Source organism: Mesoplodon densirostris, chromosome 5 (assembly GCF_025265405.1).
Source record: "Mesoplodon densirostris isolate mMesDen1 chromosome 5, mMesDen1 primary haplotype, whole genome shotgun sequence".
In the NCBI taxonomy this organism is placed as follows: domain Eukaryota; kingdom Metazoa; phylum Chordata; class Mammalia; order Artiodactyla; family Ziphiidae; genus Mesoplodon; species Mesoplodon densirostris.
Window position 1 is genome coordinate 139,019,662 of NC_082665.1, and position 27,510 is coordinate 139,047,171.

The 27,510-nt window shown below is 38.0% G+C and overlaps 1 protein-coding gene across 1 annotated transcript in view; it reads right to left on the bottom strand.

Moving 5' to 3' along the window:
• CPB1 (carboxypeptidase B1) overlaps positions 1–22,601 on the bottom strand; it is a 39,385-nt gene extending 16,784 nt beyond the window's left edge. Inside the window, exons 1-6 of the mRNA XM_060100210.1 lie at positions 22,531–22,601; positions 22,347–22,422; positions 14,998–15,122; positions 1,653–1,752; positions 1,463–1,564; positions 530–631 (exon numbers count right to left, since the gene is read on the bottom strand). Coding sequence (XP_059956193.1) covers positions 530–631; positions 1,463–1,564; positions 1,653–1,752; positions 14,998–15,122; positions 22,347–22,422; positions 22,531–22,601 — 576 coding nt within the window. The remainder of the gene's footprint in view (positions 1–529; positions 632–1,462; positions 1,565–1,652; positions 1,753–14,997; positions 15,123–22,346; positions 22,423–22,530) is intronic.
• Positions 22,602–27,510: the final 4,909 nt, after the last annotated feature.

Below are 27,510 nucleotides of genomic sequence, written 5' to 3' on the forward strand. Positions count from 1 at the left end.
TTGTAATTCTTCTATAAGAAAGAGTTCTTTCCTTTTTTTAAATTTATTGAATCATCTATATCATTATGGACTCATGGATATTTAAAAGGTTTTTTACATATATCTTAACATTAGAATTATAAAGGAGTGGAAAACAGTATCATTTAGAATAGGGACCACTATGTATTGTTTTCTTTTATTCTGAAGTATACATTGATTATTATCTAGGAGATAATGATCAAGTTAGTGGTTTTTCCACAATCATTAACTTTTAAATGACCTATCCACGATATTTACTACCTGTTAGCCTTTCTACCAAAGGTGGGTAAGAAAGTTAAGATGAGTGAAATACAAATAAATACCATTTGCTAACTGTTTAAAAATTTTGCCTTATCAAGTTCTCCTGGTGACCTTTATAGCTTGGACCTTGGAATTATGAATTTTGTCTATGCTATTATTCTCTTTTATTATAGCTAGGTTACAAGGGATTGATTGAAATAAAAAAAATACTTTCTACTTTCCTCTGCCAGTAATCATTCTACATACTGACCTCTCTCACAAACCACTGGCAAAATGCAGGGGAAATCCACTCTCTGGCATGGAAACCGCAGTCCATGAAAATGGCAGGCTTATTTGGTCCAGGTCTGCCAACCTATTACAAACAAAAGGAAAAGGGAAACTGTGATTCATCATATTCAGGGCTTAACATTCACTACCCATCTGGGCTTTGGACTCAACAGGTGAAACCTGACAGCAGCAAGAGGTACATTCCGTGATTAAATTAAAGCATAATACTAGCACGGTATGTTCTTGCCTCTAGACACTCACAATATTTGAGCTGAAGGCTTACATGGCTATTTATTATTTTTATTAAGCTTGACAAGCTCATATTTTTCAGAAGATGCTTGATTACCCTGCTTAATTGTACTCACATGGAGGTTATTTTCTGCTGCTACTATTAGGGGACGTGACCAAGACAACTGGATGAGTAATTAGAAGTAATCATGATTGTTCCTAATCTTGTAAGAAGTTTTCCTTGTCTCCCATTTATTCCATGTCTTTTTATTTTCTTCATTAGAATTGCATGATAAAAATGACAGTAGAGGACGACAGAAACAAATTGTTGATACGCTGTGTACTGTTGTCTGATAGATATGAAGTTTATGAACCTCTTTAGCAAATGGATTTGCAAACAACATCTGGGAGAGGACAGTTTCATCAAGGTAGGTGATCATTTACATTGCTTACAGGAATGTGGTTAAATTTATAGGACTTCTCTTATTTTATTGCAGATTTCCTTTTGAATAAATCAAAATAATGATTTAAAAATTCACATATGATAAAACAATCTGGGGAATCTGAGTCAGGGAAAGAGTTATAACAATGTTTGGGATGAATATATCTGTGAAACAGATGTTAATGTGTTAGAATTCATTGATTTAAAGCCCTCAGACATGGGAAGGTTATGGTTAAAAAGGATTACCTTGAGGAGGTATATAGTGTTTCCTAAAAATGTAGTTCCGATGGCACTGCGAGAGATGAGGTCTGGATTTTCGCTGGCGATTTGTTGGGTCCAAGCCTCTATCTACCAAATGGAACCATTTGTGGATTAATGTGACATTCTTGGTTCAATTCCCAAAGCAATGTCTGTCTAAATCACGTGCGCATCATACCGTTTCCCAGTTGTTGTACTTCTGGTAACTGTGTCCAGTTGCACGGACCCTGCTATCAAACTGAGCCTCCAGCACAGATCTGAGGTTGCTTATTAATACCCTGTAATAAATCAAAGGGAGTGCTCCTGTGAACATAAGCATGTTTCCCAGTCGGCAAAAACCCAGAATTTCTGCTTTAGCTGATGGTACAGTACATTCTCCATGAAGTCAGATCTGTCCTCTGATTATGCTCTTCAACTTGAGCTACTCATCACAAAGTAAGTAAATCATTGAGAAGGATACTGGAGACTATGAGCAAGGCAGGCTCTTCTTTGGCCCAAACTTCACCTGTTTGGGGGTCCTTGGACCTTAAACTTGGAAAATGATTTCCCTGGTACCTGGGGCATTCTGCATCAGGGCCTTGGGCTCAACACAGAAGCATGCCCTTAAGCCCTATCTATGGTCTTTCTTGCTCAAGATTTTCCTTGTTTTAGCACTGAAAGTCCCATGTCCCAGGAACCTACTCAATCCCAGGTAGATTGGGACAGCCAGTCACCTGAGGCCTTTCTCTAGGTTTTGAGAAAAATATCTTGATGGGTGGAAATTCAGAAATATTGACAAGCTAAAGATTTTTTTAGACCAAAGAATACTGAGTTTAAAGTATTCATTTCTGCTTGCCTTTCTTTTGGCTGGTTTAAAGTAATGTAAGAATGGTTCTGTAGCAAGGTAATTTGAAAATTGGTGACAGAAACTTTGAGGCTTGCTTATTTCTAACAATGATTATTCAGGTGAAAGGTCTTATTATAAGAGGCACGTGTGAAGGTGTGGGTATATATGACTTTGTTTCTCTTTGCTACTTTTGAGTGGAAAGTATGTTCTGAAGGGACAAAATTTTATGAGCATTAATGTCCTTGGTCATAGACTGTAAATATCATGGGCAGTAGTTAGTTTACAGAAACTTCTATTATCCACAGTCAAGCCTTGAAATGTTTTTATCTGACACACAGAGAATTGTAGCCGCATATCAAAAGTCTACTTCTCCTCCGGCTGCCCCAAGGGCATTCTGATGAAGTATGTCAGGGACATCCTCTGAACCTCCCTCCTGGTCTCTCCTTTTGGTTAACTGTGCATGAACTTGTGTCTGTTTATGGAAGATGCAATAAATTAATACTAAATGATATTTGTTTCCTAGCAAGAGGCAAATACTGTCTTAAGGGCTTAACTATCTTAAGGTAGTATTAAAAAAAAAAGGAAAAGGAGAAGAGTTTAATATTTATTCCGTGGAAAGAAAATTTCCCATTAATCAGCCATCAGTACTTTGTTAGTGCTTTCATTTCTATGGCTGCTATACGTTACCACAAACTGAGTGGCTTAAAACAACATGAATTTATTATTTTACAGCTTAGAAGTCCAACACAGGTCTCACTGGGCTAAGATCAACATGTTAACAGTGAAGTGCTTTCTGGAAGCTCTAGGGGAGAGTCTGATTCCTTGCCCTTTAAAGGCTGCCCACATTCCCTGGCTCTTTGCCCTTCTCCATCTTCAAAGCCAGCAACAGCAGCTCAAGTCCTTCTCATGTTTCATCACTCTGACTTCCTCTTCTGCCTCCCTCTTCCACTTGTAAGGACCCTGTGGTTACTTTGGACTTCTCTGGACAACTTAGGATAATCTACCTATTTTAAGTTCAGCTGCTTAGCAACCTTAATTCCATCTACAATCCTAACTTCTCTTTGCCATTAGCGTATATTCAGATGTTCTAGGGGTTGGGATGTAGACATTTTGGAGGGACAGTCATTCTGCCTGCTATAGTTAGGAACAATGATTATAGTAAGTGCTATAATTATATTCAACACCCAAATTGGATTGTTAGGGAATAGGGTGGAATTAGAAAGAATCTAGAATTAGAAATCAAAAAATCAGGGTCATAGTTTTGCCTAACATGTAAATTGGTTTCAGCAAAGTCATTTAATCTCAGGGCCTTAATTTCATAATTTGTGTAATGGGATATTTATTAGCTGGTATTCAATGTCCTTTTCAGTTCTAAAATGCAATGACTTGACTCAAATCCCTAGGCCTTGGTCATTTACGTAGATGTCTTCCAAGGTTTATGAAGAAAAAAAATTAAACTACAGTAAAGTTGCCAGCTACCACCTTCATAAACTCTAGGGAAACATCTAGAATAGAGATAGTTTAGGTAAATGATTTTCAAATATAGCTAAAAACTAAAAACAAAACCAAAACAAGTAAAACAAAAACCTTGAAAACTGAAAATCAACAGGCAGAAACCTTTAAGAAAACAACTGTACTCCAAGATTATCAGTTTGAAAGAACAAATCCTGCCTAACAAGGATGAACTTCTCTGACAGAATGGCAAAACTAAAAATCCAAGAGGAAATGATAAATGACATCTACTTTCCCTTTAACAAGATTTTCCATTGAGAGTAAAATAATCATCTAGGTCACATGGCTTCTTAGTGGCTGCCCAGAGAAAAGAAATCATCAGTTAATTGCTCCCAGGCATTCTACAGCCTCAGGACATTCAGTAGACATTTGTCCCTAAGACCATAACCATAGTGATCTCTGACCTACCAGGAACCAGCTCTGAGTAGAGGGGGGAAATAGGGCTTCCACAGTATATTGCAATATCCTTCTTTTGCATACAATCCTTAAATTCAAATTATCTGGGAGAATAAGTGACAATGCGGAGGTTAGTGTTTTGTTTGGTACTAAGAAGAGACAATCTGTTAGAGTTATTATTATGTTAATATTTAAACATTTTCATCAATAATCAGGACAAAGAAGCATAATAAAACCAGTTAGATTTAAGATGACACCCAAGAGTAAAAGTGTCCTCTAGTAACTTGCAAAAGAGTATCAGAATGAGGTTGAAATGTGGTGCTTTTGCCTGAAAGTGGGAAATTGACCTTAAATGATCCTTTCCAGCCCTATAATTTTATTAGATTTAGGACAAAGTACTACTTTAGCCACATTACAAAATATTATTACTAAATAATGAGCTTCTATTCTAGGAGATTAAAATAATGACTCATAATATAATAGGGACTGCATTACAGCTCCAAAATACAGAGGCATGTACACTATTTTATACTTTTATATGTTCCTTTTATAGTGCTATCCCACTTCTTCTTCTTTTTTTTTTTTTTTTTTCAGCATGCAGGCAAATTTGATAACGGGACTCCCAACAAAGCAAGAAACACAATGTCTGAGGAGGATAGACAGGAGTTAGTTTTCTCCCCCTTTCAGATTCCTGAAAAAGGAGTATTAGGTCAGTCCCCAGACTACACACCCATTGCTATTGAAGAACATTACTATGTACACATTGTTATCCAAGGACACTTTACTGATCGAATCTGAAATATGCAGAAAAATGTTATAGGCAGATAGCAACAATCAGTCTCTTCCTGCGTTGGATAGGGCATAGACCACCTTACTGAAATTTGTAAGAAGGAATTCTGTGAAGGCCCACCCACCGAAAGATTCTGTCAACTTGGCTTCAGAACCATAAGTGGGAGATTTACACCATCCAATTCCTAGTCTTTCTGTACCTAGGGTGTGACATAAGCATTTAAAAATACAGTTATTGGGGGTGTGAAGTCAAGATGGCAGTGTGGGAAGATGCAGAGTTCACGTTTCCCCACAACTAGGGTGCCTGCCGGATGCTGGTGGGGGACACTGATGCCCAAGGAGACAGGAAGAACCCCCAAGCGAACTGGTAGGACGTGGGAGTACAGAGGCCGGACAGGACTGGTGCCCCTGAGGGGTGGCTGAGAGGGGGGAGGGGTTCCCACCCTGGAGGGACCCTTGGGGACTCAGATCGGGGGGGAGTGGGCCCAGCGTTTCCTCTGCCCAATAGGCCAGGGAAGTCTGCCCAGCTCTCGGACCAGGTCCTACGCCCTCAGAGGTCCCCTCCAGGCCGGGTTGGTCCTGGAGGCATAGGAGGGAACCCAGGAGGGAACAGGAGAGGCAGGTGGGAGGGGCCTTCCAGGACCAGAGGAGTGGAAAGGAGCAGAGGGCGTTTGCCCCACCCACTTGGGCTGGGGGAGCCTGCTGAGCTCCCAGGCCAGTCCCCTGCACTCCAAAGTCCCCTCCAGGCCATGTGGGCCCTGGGGGTGTAGGAGGGAGATCAGGAGAGGCAGGTGAGAGGAGACCTCCAGGAGGAGCAGCCTGCTGGGCTCCCAGGTTGGGTCCTCTGCCCTCTGAGACCAGAGGCAGGAAGCATGCCTGGGCCTCTTCTGTTGAGCCTAAGGCCCCCCACCCTCAGACTTTTCCAGCCCTGTGGGTCCTAAGCATAGGCCCTGCCCACCACCCAAGCTTCACCCTTGCTTAGGCCCTGCCCTCCACAGCCAAGGCCTTTTCCACCTTTTTTTTTCCTCCTCTTTTTTACTACTGTGGCTTTGTTTTACCTTCCAGTTGTTGTTTTGTCTATATTTTTATTTTTATATGTTTTCTAACATAGCTGTGAGTTTCTAAGTCTAATTTTATTTTTTACTTTGTTATTGTTCTCCTTTTTTTTTTTTTTTTTTTGCCATCCGGCACGACTTATGGGATCTTGGTTCATGAGCCAGGGGGTGGGACGAAGCTCCTGTGGTGGGAGCGCTGAGTCCGAACCACTGGACTAACAGAGAGCCTCAGACCGCAGTGAATATTCACTGGAGTGAGGTCTCCTGGAGGTCCTCATCTCAGCACCAAGACCCAGCTCTACCCAACAGGCTACAAACTCCAGTGTTGGAAGCCTCAGGCCCAACAACCAGTAAGACAGGAAAACAATCCCATTTATAAAAAAAGGAAAAGAAAATTGAGATGGCAAAATAAAAATGGCACAGATGAAGGAGCAAGGTAAAAATCTACAAGACCAAATAAATGAAGAGGAAGTAGCCAATCTACCTGAAAAAGAATTCAGAGCAACGATAGTAAAGATGATCCAGAATCTCTGAAATAGAATGGAGGCATGGATTGAGAAAATACAAGAAATGTTTAACAAAGATCTAGAAGTACTAAAGAACAAACAAAAAGAGATGAAAAACACAGTAACTGAAATGGAAAATACACTAGAAGGAATCAATAACAGAATAACTGAGGCAGAAGAACGGATAAGTGAGTGGGAAGGCAAAATGGTGGAAATAACTGCTGAGAAAAAAGAATGAAAAGAGTTGAAGACAATCTCAGAGACCTCTGGGACAACACTAAATGCACCAACATTCAAATTATAGGGGTCCCAGAGGAAGAGAAAAAGAAAGGGTCTGAGAAAACATTTGAAGAGATTATAGTGGAAGACTTCCCAAACATGGGAAAGGAAATAGTCACCCAAGTCCAGGAAGCACAGAGCGTCCCATACAGGATAAACCCTAGGAGAAACACACCAAGACACATATTAATCAAACTAACAAAAATTAAATTCAAGAAAAAATATTAAAAGAAGCAAGGGAAAACAAAAAATAACATACAAAGGAATCCCCATAAGGTTATCAGCTGATTTTTCAGCAGAAACTCTGCAGGCCAGAAGGGAGTAGCAGGATATACTTAAAGTGATGAAAGAGAAGAACCTACAACCAAGATTGCTCTACCCAGCAAGGATCTCATTCAGATTCAACAGAGAAATCAAAAGCTTTTCAGACAAGCAAAAGCTAAGAGAATTCACCACCACCAAACCACCAAACCAGCTTTACAACAAATGCTAAAGAAACTTCTCTAGGCGGGAAACACAAGAGAAGGAAAGACCCACAAAAACAAACCCAAAACAGTTAAGAAAATGGTAATAGGAACATACATATTGATAATAACCTTGATACAGATGAACCAGTTTGCAGGGCAGAAGTTGAGACACAGATGTAGAGAACAAATGTGTGGACACCAAGTGGGGAAAGCCGGGGGCGGGGGTGGGGATGGTGGTGTGCTGAATTGGGCAATTGGGATTGACAGGTATACATTGATATATATAAAATTGATGACTAATAAGAACCTACAGTATAAACAAACAAAGAAACAAAAAACCAACTAATACTAAACTTTCTTTGGGTTATTTGTATGGAAATAAGTTAATATAAATGTTTCAGACATTACATGAAATTTCTAAAAATCTTATATGTTCTGGTATAATGTTATAAGTCATAACTCTAGTTATTACTTTAAAATGTATATCTCAGAAATAACTAAATTTCCTTGTCAATTTCATTATTATGAACTTTCATCAAATCTTTAACCGTGGTCACTTTTAAGTCTTCTCATTTACAGATAGTTCTGGGTATACTCTGATGCTTTTGCAAAAATGTTCCTATAAAAGGGTTTCATCTTCAAGGAATTCATGGAAAAGACTCTGACAAGTACAGTTTCTGGTAACTGCCTATACTGCTGAACTGAATGAATAAGCATTTTCAGAACTCTAATGGAAAACTGATGAATTCATAAAAGTGCTAACAAAAGATCAAGATGAAAAAGAATTAATTACATGGGACTGAGTGAACTGATGAGGATGATTATAATTTTTGTGACTTTCTGTTTGAATTAAAAGAAAATCCCACAAGGACTCAGAGGCAAAAAATATACAAATCAATTTTCACTGCAAAGTAAAGGAGCTGTTACAGTGGAGGATTACAGGACTGAATGTCAATATTATGACATAATGTGAGTGTGTTTCATGTTTGGTAATTGCAATCATTGTTGCTTTTGTTGTGGTCATCCATTTACAATGCTTGGTGTCAGTTTATTTATCTCTTGTAAAAAAAATACAGTGTGTGTGTATGAAAAGAAAAAAATAACCTTGAATGTAAATGGATTAAATGCTCCAACCAAAAGACACAGACTGGCTGAATGATACAGAAACAAGACCCATATATATGCTGTCTACAAGAGACCCACTTCAGACCTAGGGACACATACAGACTGAAAGTGAAGGGATGGAAAAAGATATTCCATGCAAATGGAAATCAAAAGAAAGCTGGAGTAGCAAACTCATATCAGATGAAATAGACTTTAAAATGAAAGCTGTTACAAGAGATAAGGAAGGACACTACATAATGATCAAGGGATCAATCCAAGAAGAAGATATAACAATTATAAATGTTCATGCACCCAACATAGGAGCATCTCAATACATAAGGCAAATGCTAACAACCATGAAATGGGAAATCGAGAGTAACACAATAAAAATAGGGGACTTTAACACCCCACTTACACCAATTGACGGATCATCCAAATAGAAAATAAATAAGGAAACACAGCTTTAAATGACACAGTAGACCAGATAGATTTAATTGATATTTATAGAACATTCCACCTGAAAGTGGCAGAATACACTTTCTTCTCAAGTGCACATGGAACATTCTCCAGGATAGATCACATCTTGGGTCACAAATCAAGCCTCAGAAAATTTAAGAAAATTGAAATCGTATCAAGCATCTTTTCTGGCCACAATGCTATGAGACTGGAAATCAATTACAGGGAAAAACCTGTGAAACCCACAAATACATGGAGGCTGAACAGTGCAGTACTAAATAACCAAGAGATCACTGAAGAAATCAAACAAGAAAAAAAAAATACATAGAAACAAATGACAACAAAAACACAATGACCCAAAACCTATGGGATACAGCAAAAGCAGTTCTAAGAGGGAAGTTTATAGCAATTCAATCTCACCTCAAGAAACAAGAAAAATCTCAAATAAACAATCTAACCCTATACCTCAAGCAGCTAGGGAAAGAAGAACAAAGAAAAGCAATGTCAGTATAGAAGGAAAGAAATCATAAAGATCGGAGCAGAAATAAATGAAATAGAAACGAAGGAAACAATAGCAAAGATCAATAAAACTAAAAGTTGGTTCTTTGAGAAGATAAACAAAATTGATAAACCCTTAGCCAGACTCATCAAGAAAAAAAGGGAGAGGATGCAAATCAATAAAATTAGAAATGATAAAGGAGAATCACGACTGAGACCACAGAAATACAAAGGATTATAAAAGACTACTACAAACAACTATATGCCAGTAAAATGGACAACCACGAAGAAATTGACAAATTCTTGGAAGGGTACATTTTTCCAAGACTGAACCAGGAAGAATTAGAAAATATAAACAGACCTATCACAAGTAATGAAATTGAAAGTGTAATTAAAAATCTTCCAATAAACAGAAGTCCAGGACCAGATGGCTTCACAGGCAAATTCTATCAAACGTTTAGAGAAGAGCTAACACCCATCCTTCTCAAACTCTTCCAAAAAATTGCAGAAGGAGGAACACTCTCAAATTCATTCTATGAAGCCACCATCACCCTGATACCAAAACCAGAAAGGTATCACAAAAAAAGAAAACTATAGAACAATATCACTGATGAATATATATGCAAAAATCCTGAACAAAATACTAGCAAACAGAATCCAACAACATATTAAAAGGATCATACATCATGATCGAGTGGGATTTATCCCAGGGATGCAGGGATTCTTCAATATATGCAAATCAATCAATGTGATACACCATATTAACAAATTGAAGGATAAAAACCATATTATCATCTCAATAGATGCAGAAAAAGCTTTTGTCAAAATTCAACACCCATTTATGTTAAAAACTCTTCAGAAAATGGTCATAGAGGGAACCTACCTCAATATAATAAAGGCCATATATGACAAAACCACAGCAAATACTATACTCAGTGGTGAAAAACTGAAAGCATTTCCACTAAGCTCAGCAAGAAGACAAGGTTGTCCACTCTTGCTGCTCTTATTCAACATAGTTTTGGAAGTCCTAGTCACAGCAGTCAGAGAAGAAAAAAGAAATAAAAGGGATACAAATTGGAAAAGAAAAAGTAAAACTGTCACTGTTTGCAGATGACATGATACTATACATAGAAAATCCTAAAGATGCCACCAGAAAACAACTAGAACTAATCAGAGAATTTGGTAAGGTTGCAAGGTGCAAAATTAATGCACAGAAATCTCTGGCATTCCTATACACTAACAACGAAAAATCAGAAAGAGAAATTAGGGAAACAATCCCATTTACCATTGCAACAAAAAGAATAAAATACCTAGGAATAAACCTACCTAAGGAGGCAAAAGACTTGTACTCAGAAAACTATAAAACACTGATGAAAGAAATTAAAGATGAGATAAACAGATGGAGAAATATACCATGTTCTTGGATAGGAAGAATCAACATTGTGAAAATGGCTATAGTACCCAAAGAAATCTACAGATTCAATGCAATCCCTATCAAACTACCAATGGCATTCTTCACAGAATTAGAACAAAAAATTTTACAATTTTGTGGAAACACAAAAGACCCTGAATAGCCAAAGCAGTCTTGAGGGATAAAAACAGAGCTGGAGGAATCAGGTTCCCTGACTTCATACTATACTACAAAGCTACAGTAATCAAGACAGTATGGTACTGGCACAAAAACAGAAATATAGATGAGTGGAACAGGATAGAAAGCCCAGAGATAAACCCAGGCACATATGGTCAACCTAATTTATGACAAAGGAGGCAAGAATATACAATGGAGAAAAGACAGCCTCTTTAGTAAGTGGTGCTGGGAAAACTGGACAGCTACATGTAAACGAATGAAATTAGAACACTCCCTAACACCATACACAAAAATAAACTCAAAATGGATTAAAGACATAAATATAAGACCAGACAGTATAAAACTCTTAGAGGAAAACATAGGCAGAACACTCTTTGACATAAACCACAGCAAGATCTTTTTTGACCCACCTCCTAGAGTAATGGAAATAAAAACAAAAATAAACAAATGGGACCCAATGAAACTTCAAAGCTTTTGCACAGCAAAGGAAACCATAAACAAGATGAAAAGACAACTGTCAGAACAGGAGAAAATACTTGCAAATGAAACAACAGAGAAAGGATTAATCTCCAAAATACACAAATAGCTCATGGAGCTTAATATCAAAAAAACAAAGAATCCAATCCAAAAATGGGCAGAAGACCTAAATAGACATTTCACCGAAGAAGACATACAGATGGCCAAGAGGCACATGAAAAGATACTCAACATCACTACTTACTAGAGAAATGCAAATCAAAAATACAGTGAGGTATCACCTCACAGCAGTCAGAACGGCCATTATAAAAAAAATCTAGAAACAATAAATGTTGGAAAGGGTGTGGTGAAAAGGGAACCCTCTTGCACTGTTGGTGGGAATGTAAATTGATACAGCCACTATGGAGAACAGTATGGAGGTTCCTTAAACAACTAAAAATAGAATTAACATATGACCCAGGAATCCCACTACTGGGCATATGTGCAGAGAAAACCATAATTCAAAAAGACACATGGACCCTAATGTTCATTACAGTAATATTTACAATAGCCAGGACATAGAAGCAACCTAAGTATCCATTGACAGATGAATGGATAAAGAAGATGTGGCACATATATACAATGGAATATTACTCAGCCATAAAAGGAAATGAAACTGAGTTATTTGTAGTGAGGTGGATAGACCTAGAGTCTGTCCTACAGAGTGAAGTAAGTCAGAAAGAGAAAAACAAATACCATATACTAACACATATATATGGAATCTAAAAAAAAAAAGAAAAGAAAATGGTACTAGTGGCAGGGCAGAATAAAGACATAGACTTAGATAATGGGCTTGCGGACATGGGGTGGCAGGGGAAGCTGGGGCGAAGTGAGAGAGTGGCATGGACATATATACACTACCAAACGTAAGGTAGATAGCTAGTGGGAGGCAGCCGCATAGCACAGGGAGATCAGCTCGGTGCTTTGTGACCACCTAGAGGGGTGGGATAGGGAGGGTGGGAGGGAGGCTCAAGAGGGGGGGCATATGGAGATATATTTATGCATATGGCTGACTCACTTTGTTGTACAACAGAAACTAACACAGTATTGTGAAGCAATTACACTCCACAGTAAAGATCTATTAAAAAAATACTGTTATTTTTCTTGGTGCACACATTTTTAATTTTTTTCCCATGGTAATTCAGAACCTGATTAAAACTACCAAATGATGAAAGTCTTAGTGAAGAGGGTTGGAACCACTGAAAAATCTGAAAAGCTATTTTGGTAGAACTTGTACAGTAGATGGTTCCTGTTACATAGAAAAACAACTGCAAATTCTTGCCAGCAGGAAACCATCTAAATACATATTAGTTACCACATGAGGTAATAATGGGATGCACAGGGACTGCTTGCAGCCCCAGCAAGGATATTGCTGGTGTGCTGCTCCAGGATTTCTAGGGAGTTATTATTACTTAATATTTAGGAAATTATATGCCACAAATGTGCTAAGCAAAAATTAACAAGATCTTAGCCTTCAGGGAACATCCTATATTCTATGTGAGACAACATTCATACACAATTCCCTAAACATTTACACATTAAAAAAAGACATGAATTTTCCTCCTGGTAAAAGGAGATTGTTACCTGATTAGAAGCTGTTTTGCTACTTTGTGATCTGAGTAGAATTAGGATGTCAATTCAGGTGGCTAGGGTTAGCTTATGATCACTGATCTTCCTTCTGTTTTTCTTAAAGAATTATAAGGAAACTCATCTTTTTGAATATTATTAAGGGCTCCTATAGGCTAGGATCTTAGAAGTCCTTCCTAGTGTAATAAAAAGAGCAAAATATCACAGACGTGAATCTTAATCACATTTTGAAACTTACTGTATTATATCTTTGTTTTAAAAAGACAGTCAATTCTTAAGGTCACATTTTGACACTTCCCTCAGGCAGAAGCAGATAGCTAAGCTGTGTGAAGCATGATAATGGGGTTAAACAAAACAGTTTCTGTTGACCTTTAAAAGATGTATAATCTACCTCTTTGTACAGGAGTAAACTATAGCAGCATTCACAGCAATAAAAATATCAGTTGCAATTTATTTACATATTGTTTTATTTCATCTTCACAACAGCCCTTTGAGAGTGGCATTATGTATATCTTCACTTTATGAAGATAAGGTTAGAAGGATCCTTTCCTCATAAAGACAAGGGAACTGAAGCTCAGAAAGGTTAAGCAAATTATCCAAGGTCAGACAGCCAGGAAGTTGCAGAGTCAGGATTTAAGCCTTGTCTGTTTTTTCCAAGGCATTTGCTTGTTGCATTATGCTGTACCACTTCTTCTAATGGAGATGCAGATTTTATAGGTGACAATTCTGATAGCTTTACTAGCATAAATACTCTTCTGTAGTTTTAGGATGTGAAAAATAAGAGAAAATTTCTGTCAAAATTATGTAGGTCACAGTTTCTCAAAATATAATGGAGACTTGAGCTTATGGTAGGGGATTGTTGGATAAACATTTGAATGTTCAAGACTGGAGTGTGAGACTGTCTCTTTGCTCCTTGCTGATCCACTCTCTGGAGGAAAAACTCTGCTTTAGACTAAAGACCTCATTTCCTCCTTCCCTCAAATGCAGATTGAGGGAAGTTCTAAGCCTTAACATACAGTCTGTTCTCTGCCTAGAGTATGATTTTTCATTGTCTTTGTTTGGCTAACTCCTCGTCTTTTAGTTCTCAGCTGAAGCCTCCTTTCCTAGTATGGCCCTCCGTGATCCCTAGACTTGATCTGCTCCCCTGCAATTCCAGCTCTTTGCTCTTCTTGACATCTGGTACACATATTGCAATTCTTTGTTCATTTTCCTCTGAAGGGGATGGGCCCTATCTATTTTTTCAGCATTTGTTATATGTAGATGCTCACTATCTATTTGTTGGATCAACAGATGGACAACTGTCTCCACTTAGAGGACATTCTCATCTTAAAAGGCTTAGAGGGATCAGTGCAGCATTTGGGGAAGATTCATGGAGTGATCAGCTTAGCCAACTCTACTCTAGGCCTTTGGGGAACCACTTTCCTTTTTTACAGCCCTTCTCTCCATACCTTCTCCTACCATTAGAGATAGTTGGGAACTTTGGGAGGAAAAAGGACAGAAGGACCACTCAGTCTGACTCTAGTCTGGTCCTTAATCTAAAGGAGCATGAAGAACCCTCATGGCTCACAATAGGTCTGGTGATCACCTGGCAAGAAGACTTGATATAATTTGGGACTAAAACTGTGTTGGGCTGGTAATAGAATATCCATTGGTTTGGCCTTTGGTCTATATATCACTTGTAAACCAGTAGCAGGTCAAATATCTGGCTAAAGAGTTGGGATTCAAGAGTCAAACCTGTTTTTATTAGAGCAATAACTAAACACAAAATCTACCAGACTTGACATCTTAAGACTTGGAATTCAGGGCCAGCTCTGCCATGACCTATTTGTGGGGCCCTGGGGAAACCATTGTCTTGGTCTTATTTTTATCTTCTCAGGTTTTTTTGGTGATGAGGATGAGAGCATACATGAGAGAGAATTTTCATAACTATAAAACATAAACTTACTCGTATTGTAGTTCATTCTGCTTCAGAAAGTCTTCCACAGTGAAAATATCTTCTGCTTTAACACGGAAGTCAACTGTACTGTGAGGTTTGATTTGTGTGACAGAATCTGGTTTCCAGAAGTCAATCTGAATAAGGAATAAGATGTATTGTACTGGACAACTATAATTCAATGGGTGGATTATCACCAGCAAGCACACTATTGCTGTACTCCAATGAGTTATTTCAGTTATTTTCAGACTCAAATTATCCATGAAATTTCTTAAAAATCTCTCATTTGAATGAATAAGAGTTGGGACCAAGCAGTTAGATGTCAATAAAAGTGTTTACACATACATACATAGCATTAATTGATTATGAACAAGCATGAAGAGCATATAATTGTCTCCCATAATGCTAGTTAATTGCAGTATTCTATAACTGCTGTCTTCTATTTATTGATTTTCTAGAACAGTTGCTTATTGTGATAGCAGTGTTTGTGGTAATGGATGTATGTGCTGAATGAATGATGCTGAATTAACTGTAGCCACAAAATTTAAAAGTGAGAAATTGAGCTTTCTCTTACTTTTTAATGGACTCATTTTATAAGTTTATCTTGGAACTCAGTGCTATACAAGTCATTGTAATGTGTAGAACCAAGAACATCTCTGACCTGTGGAGGATCCATCAGGGAGGAAAAATGTATCTTTACACAGTGGTCATGTTGGAACCATGGCCAGAAACAAAATATTCTTGAGGATCCAATAATGTGCTGACATTTTCATTTGTTCAATTATTCATCAACTATTACTGAGGACCTACTATGTGCTAGGCTCTGTGCCTGAGACTAGGAATACACTAGTGAGCAAATCAAACATGGGGAGAGTTTAGAGGAAGTTGTGCACAAAAGTAGTATGACATATTTGATAATTCTAATGTTTTTCTTTGTGGATGTGTGGTTTCAGATCTCCTTTTTCCTTGGGAAAATATTAACCAATGACATTCCGCCTCTCACAGGTCTCTGTTTTTCTGTTCTTTGCTTGAGCTGAGTAAAGGCCTAGAAACGTGAGGTGACCCTGACATTGGATCTTTCTCTGGCCTGTGTCTCACTCAATACTTGTTTAGATATTTATGCGCTAGTCTCAGGATGAAGATGTGAGAGGTGGTGGTATTTAGGACCATTGCTTTGGAACTTAGAAGGGAGTTTGGACAGACTTAGAGGTTGTTAAATAGAAACTGATGATGTAAGATAATAAGATGACTCAATTTTAGATATACCTGTGGAGAATCCAGGTGCCTATATCTTGTCCTGGTAATCTTTAAACCTCTGTAGATGTCTAGAGGGTACTGAATCATGAGTCAGGGTCATAGGGAGGGTCAGGAGAATGGGAGGCAGGGACATTAGGATTACACAGGAGGGATTCCAGAAGAAATAGTGTGAGTATGGTTGTCACTAAGGTATTGAAAAGAGAGAGTACTGATAATTTGACAAGGATTGGCTGCAGAATGTGATCTATTGAGTCAAAGATGAGAGGATAAAGGTGAGAGGTTAAAAGATAGTGGAGGGGGACTTCCCTGGTGGTCCAGTGGTTAAGAATCCGCCTACCATGCAGGGCACTCGGGTTCGATCCCTGGTCAGGGAACTAAGATCCCACATGCCAAGGGGCAACTAAGCCTGCATGCTCTAGAAGCCCGCACACCTCAGCTAGAGAGAAGCCTGCACGCTGCAATGAAGAGCCCGTGAGCACAACGAAGATCCTGCGTGCCGCAACTAAGACCCAACATAGCCAAATAAATAGATAAATATTAAAAAAAAAAGGTAGTGGAGAAAGTATAAAGGCTTATCATGATAAAGACAGAGAAAGCAAGGGCTGGTAATGAATTCTAGTTAGCCAGCATTGTAAAGAGAAGGGCCATGAAGACAAGCACATTATAGGAGAAAGCATATTTTTAAAAGTTAACTCTGAATTTGTGTTCTTAATAAATGCCTGTCATTCCATGGTGGGATTGGAGAGGGAGGTGTATCTTTATTATAGACACAGAGGTTTAGAATTGGTAAAGCACATAAAGTCCTCCAAGCATCTGTAGGCAACTTAACAGTGCCCCACTCATACTTAACACTGGAGCCTTTTAGCGTGCTCAGGAGACTCCCCACTGCCAAGATCTGCATCTCTGTGGCTGAAAACTCCCCCAAACTGGAAAAAGCCTAACGGCTCGCAGCAGGCAGGAAGTGCCAAAGAAATAACTCTTTCCAGAGAAGTGCTTAACCAATGACCCTAGCAAGTTGATGTCTAAATATTCCAATTCTTTCATTTCTCAGGTGGGATAATTTTGATGCATGTGGTTTGCACCCTTTCCTGGAATTTCTCTGTAGGATTAAGCTCTAGTCATCCTCTGTGGTAGCTGGCTTAATAGTGCCCCTTTTGTTTGCTGCCCTCCCTTCTCTGTATCACTCCTCACTTGTCTACCCAGGCTCCCTGTACTTTCCAAATGAAATCTTTGCCCTTGAATCTTTGTCTAAGGGTCTGCTCTGGAAGAACCTACATTAAGATGGTAGCTTCCCACTTAGAGTAACAAATACCTGCACAATATCCTTGGTGATGGTTCTAATACAATCTTGAGTATATCTAGTACTACTTCAGAACAGCCTAATTGCCTTTTGGATGGTTTTCCTTCTGATATTAAGTTGAAAGTTGCCTTCCCTAATCTTCTAACCACTTGTACAAACGTTTGTCCCAGCTCTGCCAAATATTGGGAGAAATATATATATATATTTAAATGGGATAGAGAAATCTCATAAGCATGTTTGACAGAAGGCTTGCAGATGTAACCTGAGGTCCTGTTAAAACTCCAGTTTGACAAGGAGAAAATTGGTCAGCAAACATACCAACATCCAACACTATGGAGTCCTGCAAATATGATGCAGACTTAGTAGCCTGGAGTTAGTCCCCAGTTCTTAGGAGAAACGGAGACAAAAATCAGGAGCAACATTATAGCCTTATAGATGTTTACAATGCATTAAGTATGGTTACAAATAATAAACTTAAAATATTGGTACAGGGAGATAAATATAAATTTCGGTAATTACCAACACTTTGTGAATGAGATCTATGTTTAAAATATGGAAGTGGAGTAAAATATGTGATATGAGATATGGGGAATTGAATTATTATATGTAAAGGAGTTATAAAACTGAGGTTATAAAATTATAAATCCAGGAACCTGAGTGACAACCATTTGTTGGAAGATAAAGGAATATCTTTAAGTGATACCACTGTGGGAATGTCAACTTAATCAGTCAGCTGGCTAATACTTAAAGAGTCCTTCCTAAAATATATTACAAAACCAGCACAAAAGCAAGTAGGGTATTCACCTTAAATTCTTTTGGGAATAAGAAGGATTCATAAAAGAATAAATATTTGTGTTGGGGAATTTTGGTTCTTCACATATTTACACAAATTTGTTTCTTCACATTATGTTTGACTATGAGTTGAGCATATGATAGACTCTTCATTTATCTTGATGGAATTTTCCTTTCTTATTGGAAGAGGAAATGACTTCTACTCTAGGCTTAGTTCCAGACAGCAGGGAGAAGCTTACAATCATAATGGAAGTGATGGGAGCATTGAAAGACTGTAACCAAGTTACCTTGGGCATGCACCTGAAACTACAGAAACAGAGTTCAAGAAAGTACTGAGAAAAGAAAATAGGTTTTGTGGTGAATGTCTCCAATAAAGGAACAAGGAGATAAAATAAAACCCTTACTATACAATTACATATGGAAAGAGGGAGGCTGCTAGAGTCCATTGTGGTCACAGGTCTCTCCAATATATTCAACTTTTAAAAGGACGTGTTCAAAAGCAGGGAGGAAGGACACATGGCCAAGGATGAATACAAAGACTAGATGCCCTTGTAATGATCTTATCAGGAAGGCTACAGTCCAGAATATGCTGCACTTGCAAGATTGCTAAGGAGAATAAAACTCTTTTTTTTTTAACATCTTTATTGGAGTATAATTGCTTTACAATGTTGTGTTAGTTTCTGCTGTATAACAAAGTGAATCAGCTGTTCGTATACATATATCCCCATATGTCCTCCCTCTTGCATCTCCCTCCCTCCCACCCTCCCTATCCCACCCCTCCAGGCGGTCACAAAGCACCAAGCTGATCTCCCTGTGCTATGCGGCTGTTTCCCACTAGCTAGCTATTTTACATTTGGTAGTGTATATATGTCCATGCCACTCCCTCACTTCTCCCAGCTTACCCTTCACCCTCCCGTGTCCTCCAGTCCATTCTCTACCTCTGTGTCTTTATTCCTGTCCTGCCCCTAGGTTCATCAGAACCATTTTTTTTTTTTAGATTCCATATATATGTGTTAGCATATGGTATTTGTTTTTCTCTTTCTGACTTACTTCACTCTGTATGACAGACTCTTAAGTCCATCCACCTCACTACAAATAACTCAATTTCATTTCTTTTTATGGCTGAATAATATTCCATTGTATATATGTGCTACACCTTCTTTATCCATTCATCTGTCGATTAAAAATCTTTTTCAATCATGTTGGAAATAAAATGAATAAAGAAGAAACACGCAGTCTCACTGCTTGGAGCTAAAGTATAATGTTTGCAGCTGGAAGAGAGGAAGTAGCCAGATTGAACTCTTGTTTGGCTTTTGTCTTTTCTAAGGAGTTATACTGAAAGATGAAATTACCATAAGTAAAGAAATTTTCAAATATTATGATTTTAGCAGAAAAACCTTCTTTGGAAAGAGAACATTGAGGCCCAGGATAGATAAGTAGAGAGGGGATTAGTCTGGTAATGGAAATTGCATTCAAAATCCTGGATCTAATGACAGTAATGATAACAAATGCTTACATAGTTTTTACTATATAAGTTCTTTCTAAGTGCTTTACTTATATTAATTCTTTTAAATCTCACAACAATCCTGTAAGGTAAATGCTCTTATTCTCCTTATTTGACAAATGAGAAAGTTGAGACCCAGAGAGGCATCCAAAGTCCAGCTAGCAAGTGGTAGAGCCAGGAATTGAACCCACGAAGTCTGAGTCCGGATTCTCTGCTCTTGACCACCAGAAATGCTGAATTTTAGGTAACTAAAAAAATACTGAGGATGTGATTGCAGAACTTTCTCAGCAATCTTGGAGGAATCAGAGCTTGAAGGGATCACTGAGGAGTGGAGGGGGCATGTCTTGGATTTCGTGAACAGGAAGACACGTGAATCCCAGAAGCGGGAGCTCCAGGGGCCTGGCATGGATACTGGCAAAGTAAACTGGAAGCAGATGGACTGTGAATATTCAGAAAAGGAAGCCATGATCCTTGGGAGCCAGCATGGTTTAAAGCAAGAATAAGTCAAGCCAAGAAAAAAGAAAAAAAAAAAAAGAATAAGTCAAGCCCAATTAACTTCATGTTATTCTTGAAAGAGACCACTAGCCTGATAGAATGCTGAATCTGGATCTTAGCAAAACATTTGACCAAGTCTCTGCATTTATATTCTTCTTTACAAGCTGGAAAGCACAGTGTTAGCTGTAGGTAACACCACAGTAACTTGGGTAGTAGAGCAAACTCATCCAAGGAGAGTTGGTTAATGAACCACTTTCAGTGCTTACTTAACACTGTGTCTGGCATATTGGAGCCTCATGATAAATAGGTATTAGATGAATGAACCATGAAGGGTGCCTCTAATTCTGTGCTGACCCCTGACTTACTTAATGTTTTTCCTTTATCAGTGACAAAGATAAAAGTCAAGAAGGCATGTTTATCAAACTTGCTGGTGATACAAAGTTAGGGCGAAGAATTATTTGGATGAGTGAATTAATTTTTAAAACTGTCTCAATATGCTATCAAGATAATTTTTAACAGAGTAAGTCTAAAATCCTGCATTTAGGTTAAAAAAATCAATGTGGCAAGTATAGAAGGAAGAATACCTTGCTTGAGGGTGATTCATGTGAGAAAAAAATAGCCTAATAGTTTTGATCGGCAGTAGCTTTACTATAAGCTAAGAGCATTCTAACTGTTCAAGATGCTAAAAAGAATCTTAGGCCCCATTAATAAGTGTCTGCTTTACAAATGAAAGCAGGCAATGGTCCTACAGTATGTATTAATCAGAGCACACCTGGAGGTCCATTGTCAATTCTGAGAGCTACATTTTAAAAAAGAAATATAGACAGAAAGATTGAGCTATATTCAGAGGTGACCAGAATGATCAAGTGTCTGTAAACCAGTGCTAAGAGAAATGATGGAAGGCCTGGAAAAGATAAATCTTAGAAGTGAGACAGTATTTGACTCAACTAGGTCCAATGGGTCAAAGATAGAGAAGGTAGCTTTCAGTTCAGTATAACGATTAAAATGATTTGTAAGGCAAATTTGCTACCTTGAAAAAGCAGTATTCCTCCTATCCTTGGAAATACTCAAACAGTTTTTATCAGGGCTAGTAACCAGGGATGCTGTTTCCACTGAGAAAGTTCAAGTTTGAGTGGAAGGCTGCAATAGATGGCTTTATATTCTCTTTCAATTCTAACCTTCTGAATCTGTTTCAGATTATGACACTCTTTACCCTCTTTTTTCCTCCACACCTTAAAAGCTAAAAAGATAACTATTAGAAAGATAGATGGATGGATGGATAGATAGATACTTAGGAGCTAGTAGAATATTTTGGTTTCTATATTCATGAAAAGACAGCATTGGATCAAGTAAACTACTGTGGTCAGCAGTAGCTTCCTGACACACACACTATATATAATTAAAACTGTCAGTTTTCATCCCATATACAGTGGATTTTTAAAAATAAAGTAGCCTAGAGATTTTGGTTTCTTGAAAGTAAAAGTATGAAAATCACTCCTGGCTTTTTACCTTCTTTACCTCCTTCATGCCATATCATTAAGAGGGCCTGAATCAAGGTCATGAAAACTCAAGCTGTTTGATTTGGAATGAAAGAAAATCAAAGAGAACAGATGATACATGGGATGTGGAAATGAATATCAAGTTGGACAAAAGCCCAGTTTTCTGTAATATCCAAGCTGATCATTTTTCTCTTTTGCCTTAGAAGGGAAGTTACTGTACATTAGATGTTCTATGACCTTTGCAACAGTTTCAGCTCATTCAGTTATCATGCTCTGGCAGCTCTTTAAAAAGTTACCCTGGATTTATAATACTGTAGGGTAGGGCTTATGGCAGTCTAATTTAGGCAGAAAAAGAAGGCATGGGGGCACTAAATGTTTTTCAAGTTTTTATTTCTTGCTACAAAAGTGCTATAGTTAATATTTCATGTCATTCTTCCTTTGATGGAATCATAGTGTAATCTAAGATTTTAAAATAAGTGTGAAGGAAACCCTATAGCATAGAATTGTTATTTACCTGCCTGGTGCTGGCCAACTCACGGAGTAAGTTGATGTCATTTTCATCTTCAACACTGACACGGAACACCTTCTCACTGAATGGTGAAATACAGAAGAAAGAGAGAAAATTTGACATTGGGTAATGTGTTCAAAGTTTTTGGCTAGCGAGGAAGGGCTTCTCATTTAAGGTGTCAGTCACTTACCCTTCAAAATGCTCACCAGAATGGTGAGCAGAGGCTAGGGTCACAGTCACGAGAATCAAGAACGCCAGCATTGTGCCTGATTAGGTCTTTTGGTGGGTTTCACCTGCTTTTATAATCCGGGGTGTTCTTTGTTTTCTTCTCCTGATTGCAAATAATCACTATCAAGTCTTGATTAAAGGTTTTCCTGGCATTGTTGCCCTGGTAGCTGTGTAAAGTCTTCGAGTATATCTCTCTTAACACCTGTGGAAACAGAGCAAATAATCTGAAGTTCAGCCTGCCTGATTTGGATGTCAGACCTAGAATAGTCTGGAGGTAAAGGAGTTTTAAAATCTATTTTATAGCCTTTAACATTTTTTTGATTTGAGAATTATATAGAACAAAGTCTGTAGAATTTGACACCCCAGTCAAGATGTAGAACATTTTCATCAGCCTAAGAAGTTCCTTTGAGCATCTTTCCAGTCTATTTCTGTACTCCCCTCAGGCAACCACTATTCCCATTTCTAGCTTCATGCGTTAATTTTGTCTGTACTAAAACTTTATATAAATGAGGTCATATGGTATATATTTCTTTGTGTCTGGCTTCTTTCATTCAAGATAACATTTTTGAGATCTATTAGTGTTTTGTTTGTATTATTGGTTTGTTCCTTTTTATTAACGAGTGGTATTCTATTGTATACCACAGTTTATTTTCCTGTTGGTGGATATTTGTATTGTTTCCAGTTTTGTGTTATCATGAATAAAGCTGCAATCAACCTTGTATACAAGACCTTTTGTAGATGGATGTTTTCATTTTGGAGGGAGGTAAATATAGGAATGGAATTGCTAAATAATAATGTAGGAAAAAAAAAATAAATAAATAAATAAATAATAATGTAGGAGGGTTTCACACTATTAAGATTCTGCCAAACATTTTTCCACAGTTGTATCATTTTAAGCTTCCCCAGTATCCAGTTGCTCTGCATTCTCCCTAACATTTTGGTGTTATAGTCTTTAATTTTGGTAATTTTAGTGAGTGTGCAGTGGTGTCTAATTGTGGTTTTAATTCATATTTCCCTGATGCCAATGACATTAAACATCTTGTCATGAATTTTTCGACCATTTGTAAGTCCTCTTTTGTGAAGCATCTATTGAAGTCTTTTGCCTTTTATTTATTTATTTATTTATTTATTTTTTCGGTATGGGGGCCTCTCACTGTTGTGGCCTCTCCCGTTGCGGAGCACAGGCCCCGGACGCACAGGCTCAGTGGCCATGGCTCACGGGCCCAGCCGCTCCGCGGCACATGGGATCCTCCCAGACCGGGGCACGAACCCGTATCCCCTGCATCGGCAGGCGGACTCTCAACCACTTGCGCCACCAGGGAGGCCCTTGCCTTTTAAAAGAAGTTAATTGTTTGCCTTTTTATTATTGTTTTTCTTTTATAATTTGGGTCTTTTACATTTTTTCCCAAGAAGTCTTTGACTATCCCAAGGCCTCAAACATATTTGCCTATGTTTTCTTATGGGAGCTTTGTAGTTTAGGTCATTATGCACAATGTAAGTTACGGATCAACACATTTAGAAAAACATGGGTATTGAGTAGATCCAGTACTATTTGTTGAGAAGGCTTTTCTTTCCCCATTGAATTACAGTCGGTGTCTCTGTCAAATTCATTTGGCCGTATATGTGCGGGGTAATTTCTGGATTTCATATTGTGTTCCATTGATCTGTTTCTCTAATTTCATACAACTATCACAATGTCTTAATTACTATATAGTAAGTCTTAAGGTCAGAGAGTATATAAATCTTTCAGCTTAGTTCTTTTCCAAGATTGCTTTGGCTACTCTAAGTACTTTACATTTCCATATATATTTCAGTGTCAACTTGTCAATTTCTATGAAAATAGAAAACTGCTGGAATTTTTATTGGTGTTGCACTGATCTATAGATCAATTTGGGGAGAATTGATATAATTATACTTTTGAGTCTTTCAACTTAGAAGCCTGTTATCTCTGCACATTAATCTGGGTCTTTGTCAAAAAGTGTGAAGGGTCTGAGATACTATCCTATGTACAAGATAAAACGTTATCCAGCCACAGTTTCATAGATGCTGGCAGAAGACAAAACTCCTGGATCAAATTGAAGGACTTTATTATGCAAGCACAGCAGACAGCATAAGCTTTATGTTTGTTTCAGTCCTTTTACTCCCCAGTCCTATGAGGATGATGTGGAGGTGGGCCCAGGTAGATGCTGGGTGCAAAGGTTTGTGTCACAATTGAGGTATACCAAGTTTAGGAACCTCTCAATCTTATAAGGGAGCTGCTAGCAAATCTGCCCAACTTTTACCCCAGAGGAGACATTAGCTTTAATATCCTGAATGGCAAACAGAACTTTCCTTTGCCCTAGAGGGGGATGTCATTTCTGTCTTTCAAGTTGTTTGCTGTACAAACATCTTTGAAAAGATAGTCCAAAATAAAAGCTGTCCCAATACAGGCAGAAACAGAGAGATCCATGAAGACTTGTGTCTCAACAGTTCCTACCTCTTTCTATACACTCTTGACTCCTGGTGAATTTTTCCGTGAGTGTGCTACTCTGTTGGTCACTCTTACTAATCTGACTGACAGGGACTGGGACCAAATCCATTCAATTTGCATAATATGGCATTTAATTAAGGTTAATATTAACAGCACTCCCAACAGATTGAGGAAACTAATCTGTATTATTGACCTCATCCATGCCTCCCTAGGGTACCAGATCTAACCGGCTGAAGAAATTCCATAAAACATCAGTGTCTACTTTAGAAAGTCAGGTAGCTTTTTTCTTAAATTTCAGTATTGACTGTTCCACTGAGACAACAATTCAGTTACAACAGGAAATATTAGCTATTGTATAAACTCCACCATCGCCTGAAAGAAGGGAGTCTAGAGCAACTCTGTCATGTGTAACAACTTAGAGTAGGGGTTCGGATCTGGATGGCTAAAAAAAAGAATGACATAATCATTTGTGGCTGACTTGTGGTATTGTACTTGGGATGGTAAACATGCTAGAGAATTTATTTCAGTTGGTGCTTTGTGAATCCAAGTGGAGGGCAATTAGGATTTTCAGTCAGTAATTAACATTTGTTTTTGTTAGTTGCAATAATTTTTCATAGATATTAAAATTGCTGCTTCCCATCTCATGTTTATATATTTAAATTCTTCTTCTTTATGCACAGCTTTGGTGATTAATAAGCCAAGAGGCACCTTTGTATCTGTTTGTGTTTCATGTAACAGCATGAGATTTTGGAGAGGCTGTAAACTGCCCCATGGAGTTATGATTCATCCTATGTGATCTCTCATTTTCTGGAAGAGCACTTCCCCAAGCATATTCCATGGTGTTAAATAGGAAAGGGTTCTAAAGTCAAACGTGTTTGCTTTAAACTAAAATAAACAAACTCATTTAGTGTAGGGCTTTTTAGAGTTGTTAATATGTATTGTAAATTATCAAAAAGGGGCTCTGATACAGCATTTCCCAAACCTATCTCACAGTAGAGTGCCAGGTGGGTTAAGATCAGCTAAATTAGAAGGTTTAGGACTATTGCTAGACCATTGTGTTTGGTTGTGGAACGTTTTCCTCAAAGGCATCACTTAGGACCAGTGATTTTGGGAACACGTTTTGGGAAACTCTAGGCTGAGTTAACAAAGGGAATGACATTAACTTGTGGATTCTTGGTCTGTTTTGTTCAAGGCCAAAAAGTTTATTGTGACTTCAGTGTTAAGGTCAGTGGGCTAAGTGCTATCGGTGTGATTGTAAGATACTAAGAATATATTCAGAAGAATGTTTACCGGCATGTTTTGAACACCCACCTTGGATTATGTTATACTGTTTAGATGGAAGTTCAGTGAATATATACAAATGTATATATAGTTACATTTGATTACATTTAATTGTATGATTTATGATATTGAAGTATAACTTGTTTTTGGAGCTGTATAAAAAAAGCTTCACTGAAGGATAGACAGGTCCAAGAGAAGGAGAGATGGACCTGCACTCTCTATGTTTCTAAACAGTACCCTGCCTCCAGGGGGATGTTGTCCTGGATGTCAGGCTCTCCCAAGTTTCACCAGGCAGGTAAGTCACTCCTCTAAGGAGGGGCAAGTAATGATCACCCCTCCTGGAAGGAGTGACTCAAAGTGACTCTGAGTATTCAGAGATGAAAAGGGCTTGATTTCTGCTCTTCAGGCCCTGCTGTGCCAGGTATATTAGTGGTTAGACACAAATTTTAAGGAAGTAGTTTTCTTGACATCTTTCTTATTTTTTGTAGAGTGTGGGTTTAACAATTGGGTCAATTGATGATTCTGGGCAAACCATTCTCTCAACTTGAGTGCTACCTAGAACTGATGGGTGAGAAGTAAATAGAGGGCTCTTTACTGTTAAAGGACCAGATGATTCAAGGGAAGAGAGATAAATCAGGGAATGTGCAATTTCTGTTAAGTCAGAGAAAACAGTTCCAATGACTTGGAGGAGTTCAATTACTTTGTACATATATTTGTGTCTATTGGATATTGAATAGGAAAGATTTTATATAAAAAATTATTCTCTCAGAAACCCGGTATCATCATCATTGTTGTCGTCATCACCATCATATTCTATCATCAGTTGCTGGACCACTTGCTATGAAAGAGGAACACTATTACTTCAATTTTGATGTTTAAAACATGATAGGATTTTAGGTGATAGAAGAGGGAAGTTCCTAAATGGGAAGTTATTTTTGAAGAAAGTTAGCTTTTATTTCTGTTTGCATCCAGTCAAAATAACTGTCAGTCAATGCAATGAAAATTCTGCTCACGTTTTATCATAACTGAACTGTCCAGTTGTTTGTGAAGCAGCCAGAATTTCCCTGTAATTTGAGTGGTATACCTGATTGATGACACAATCTGTGGTATGGCTCCAAGGAGGGCAAAAATGACCTGAAAATGTTATCCAAGTGTGCCAATGGCCTGTTAGCTTTGTGTAATTATATTTAA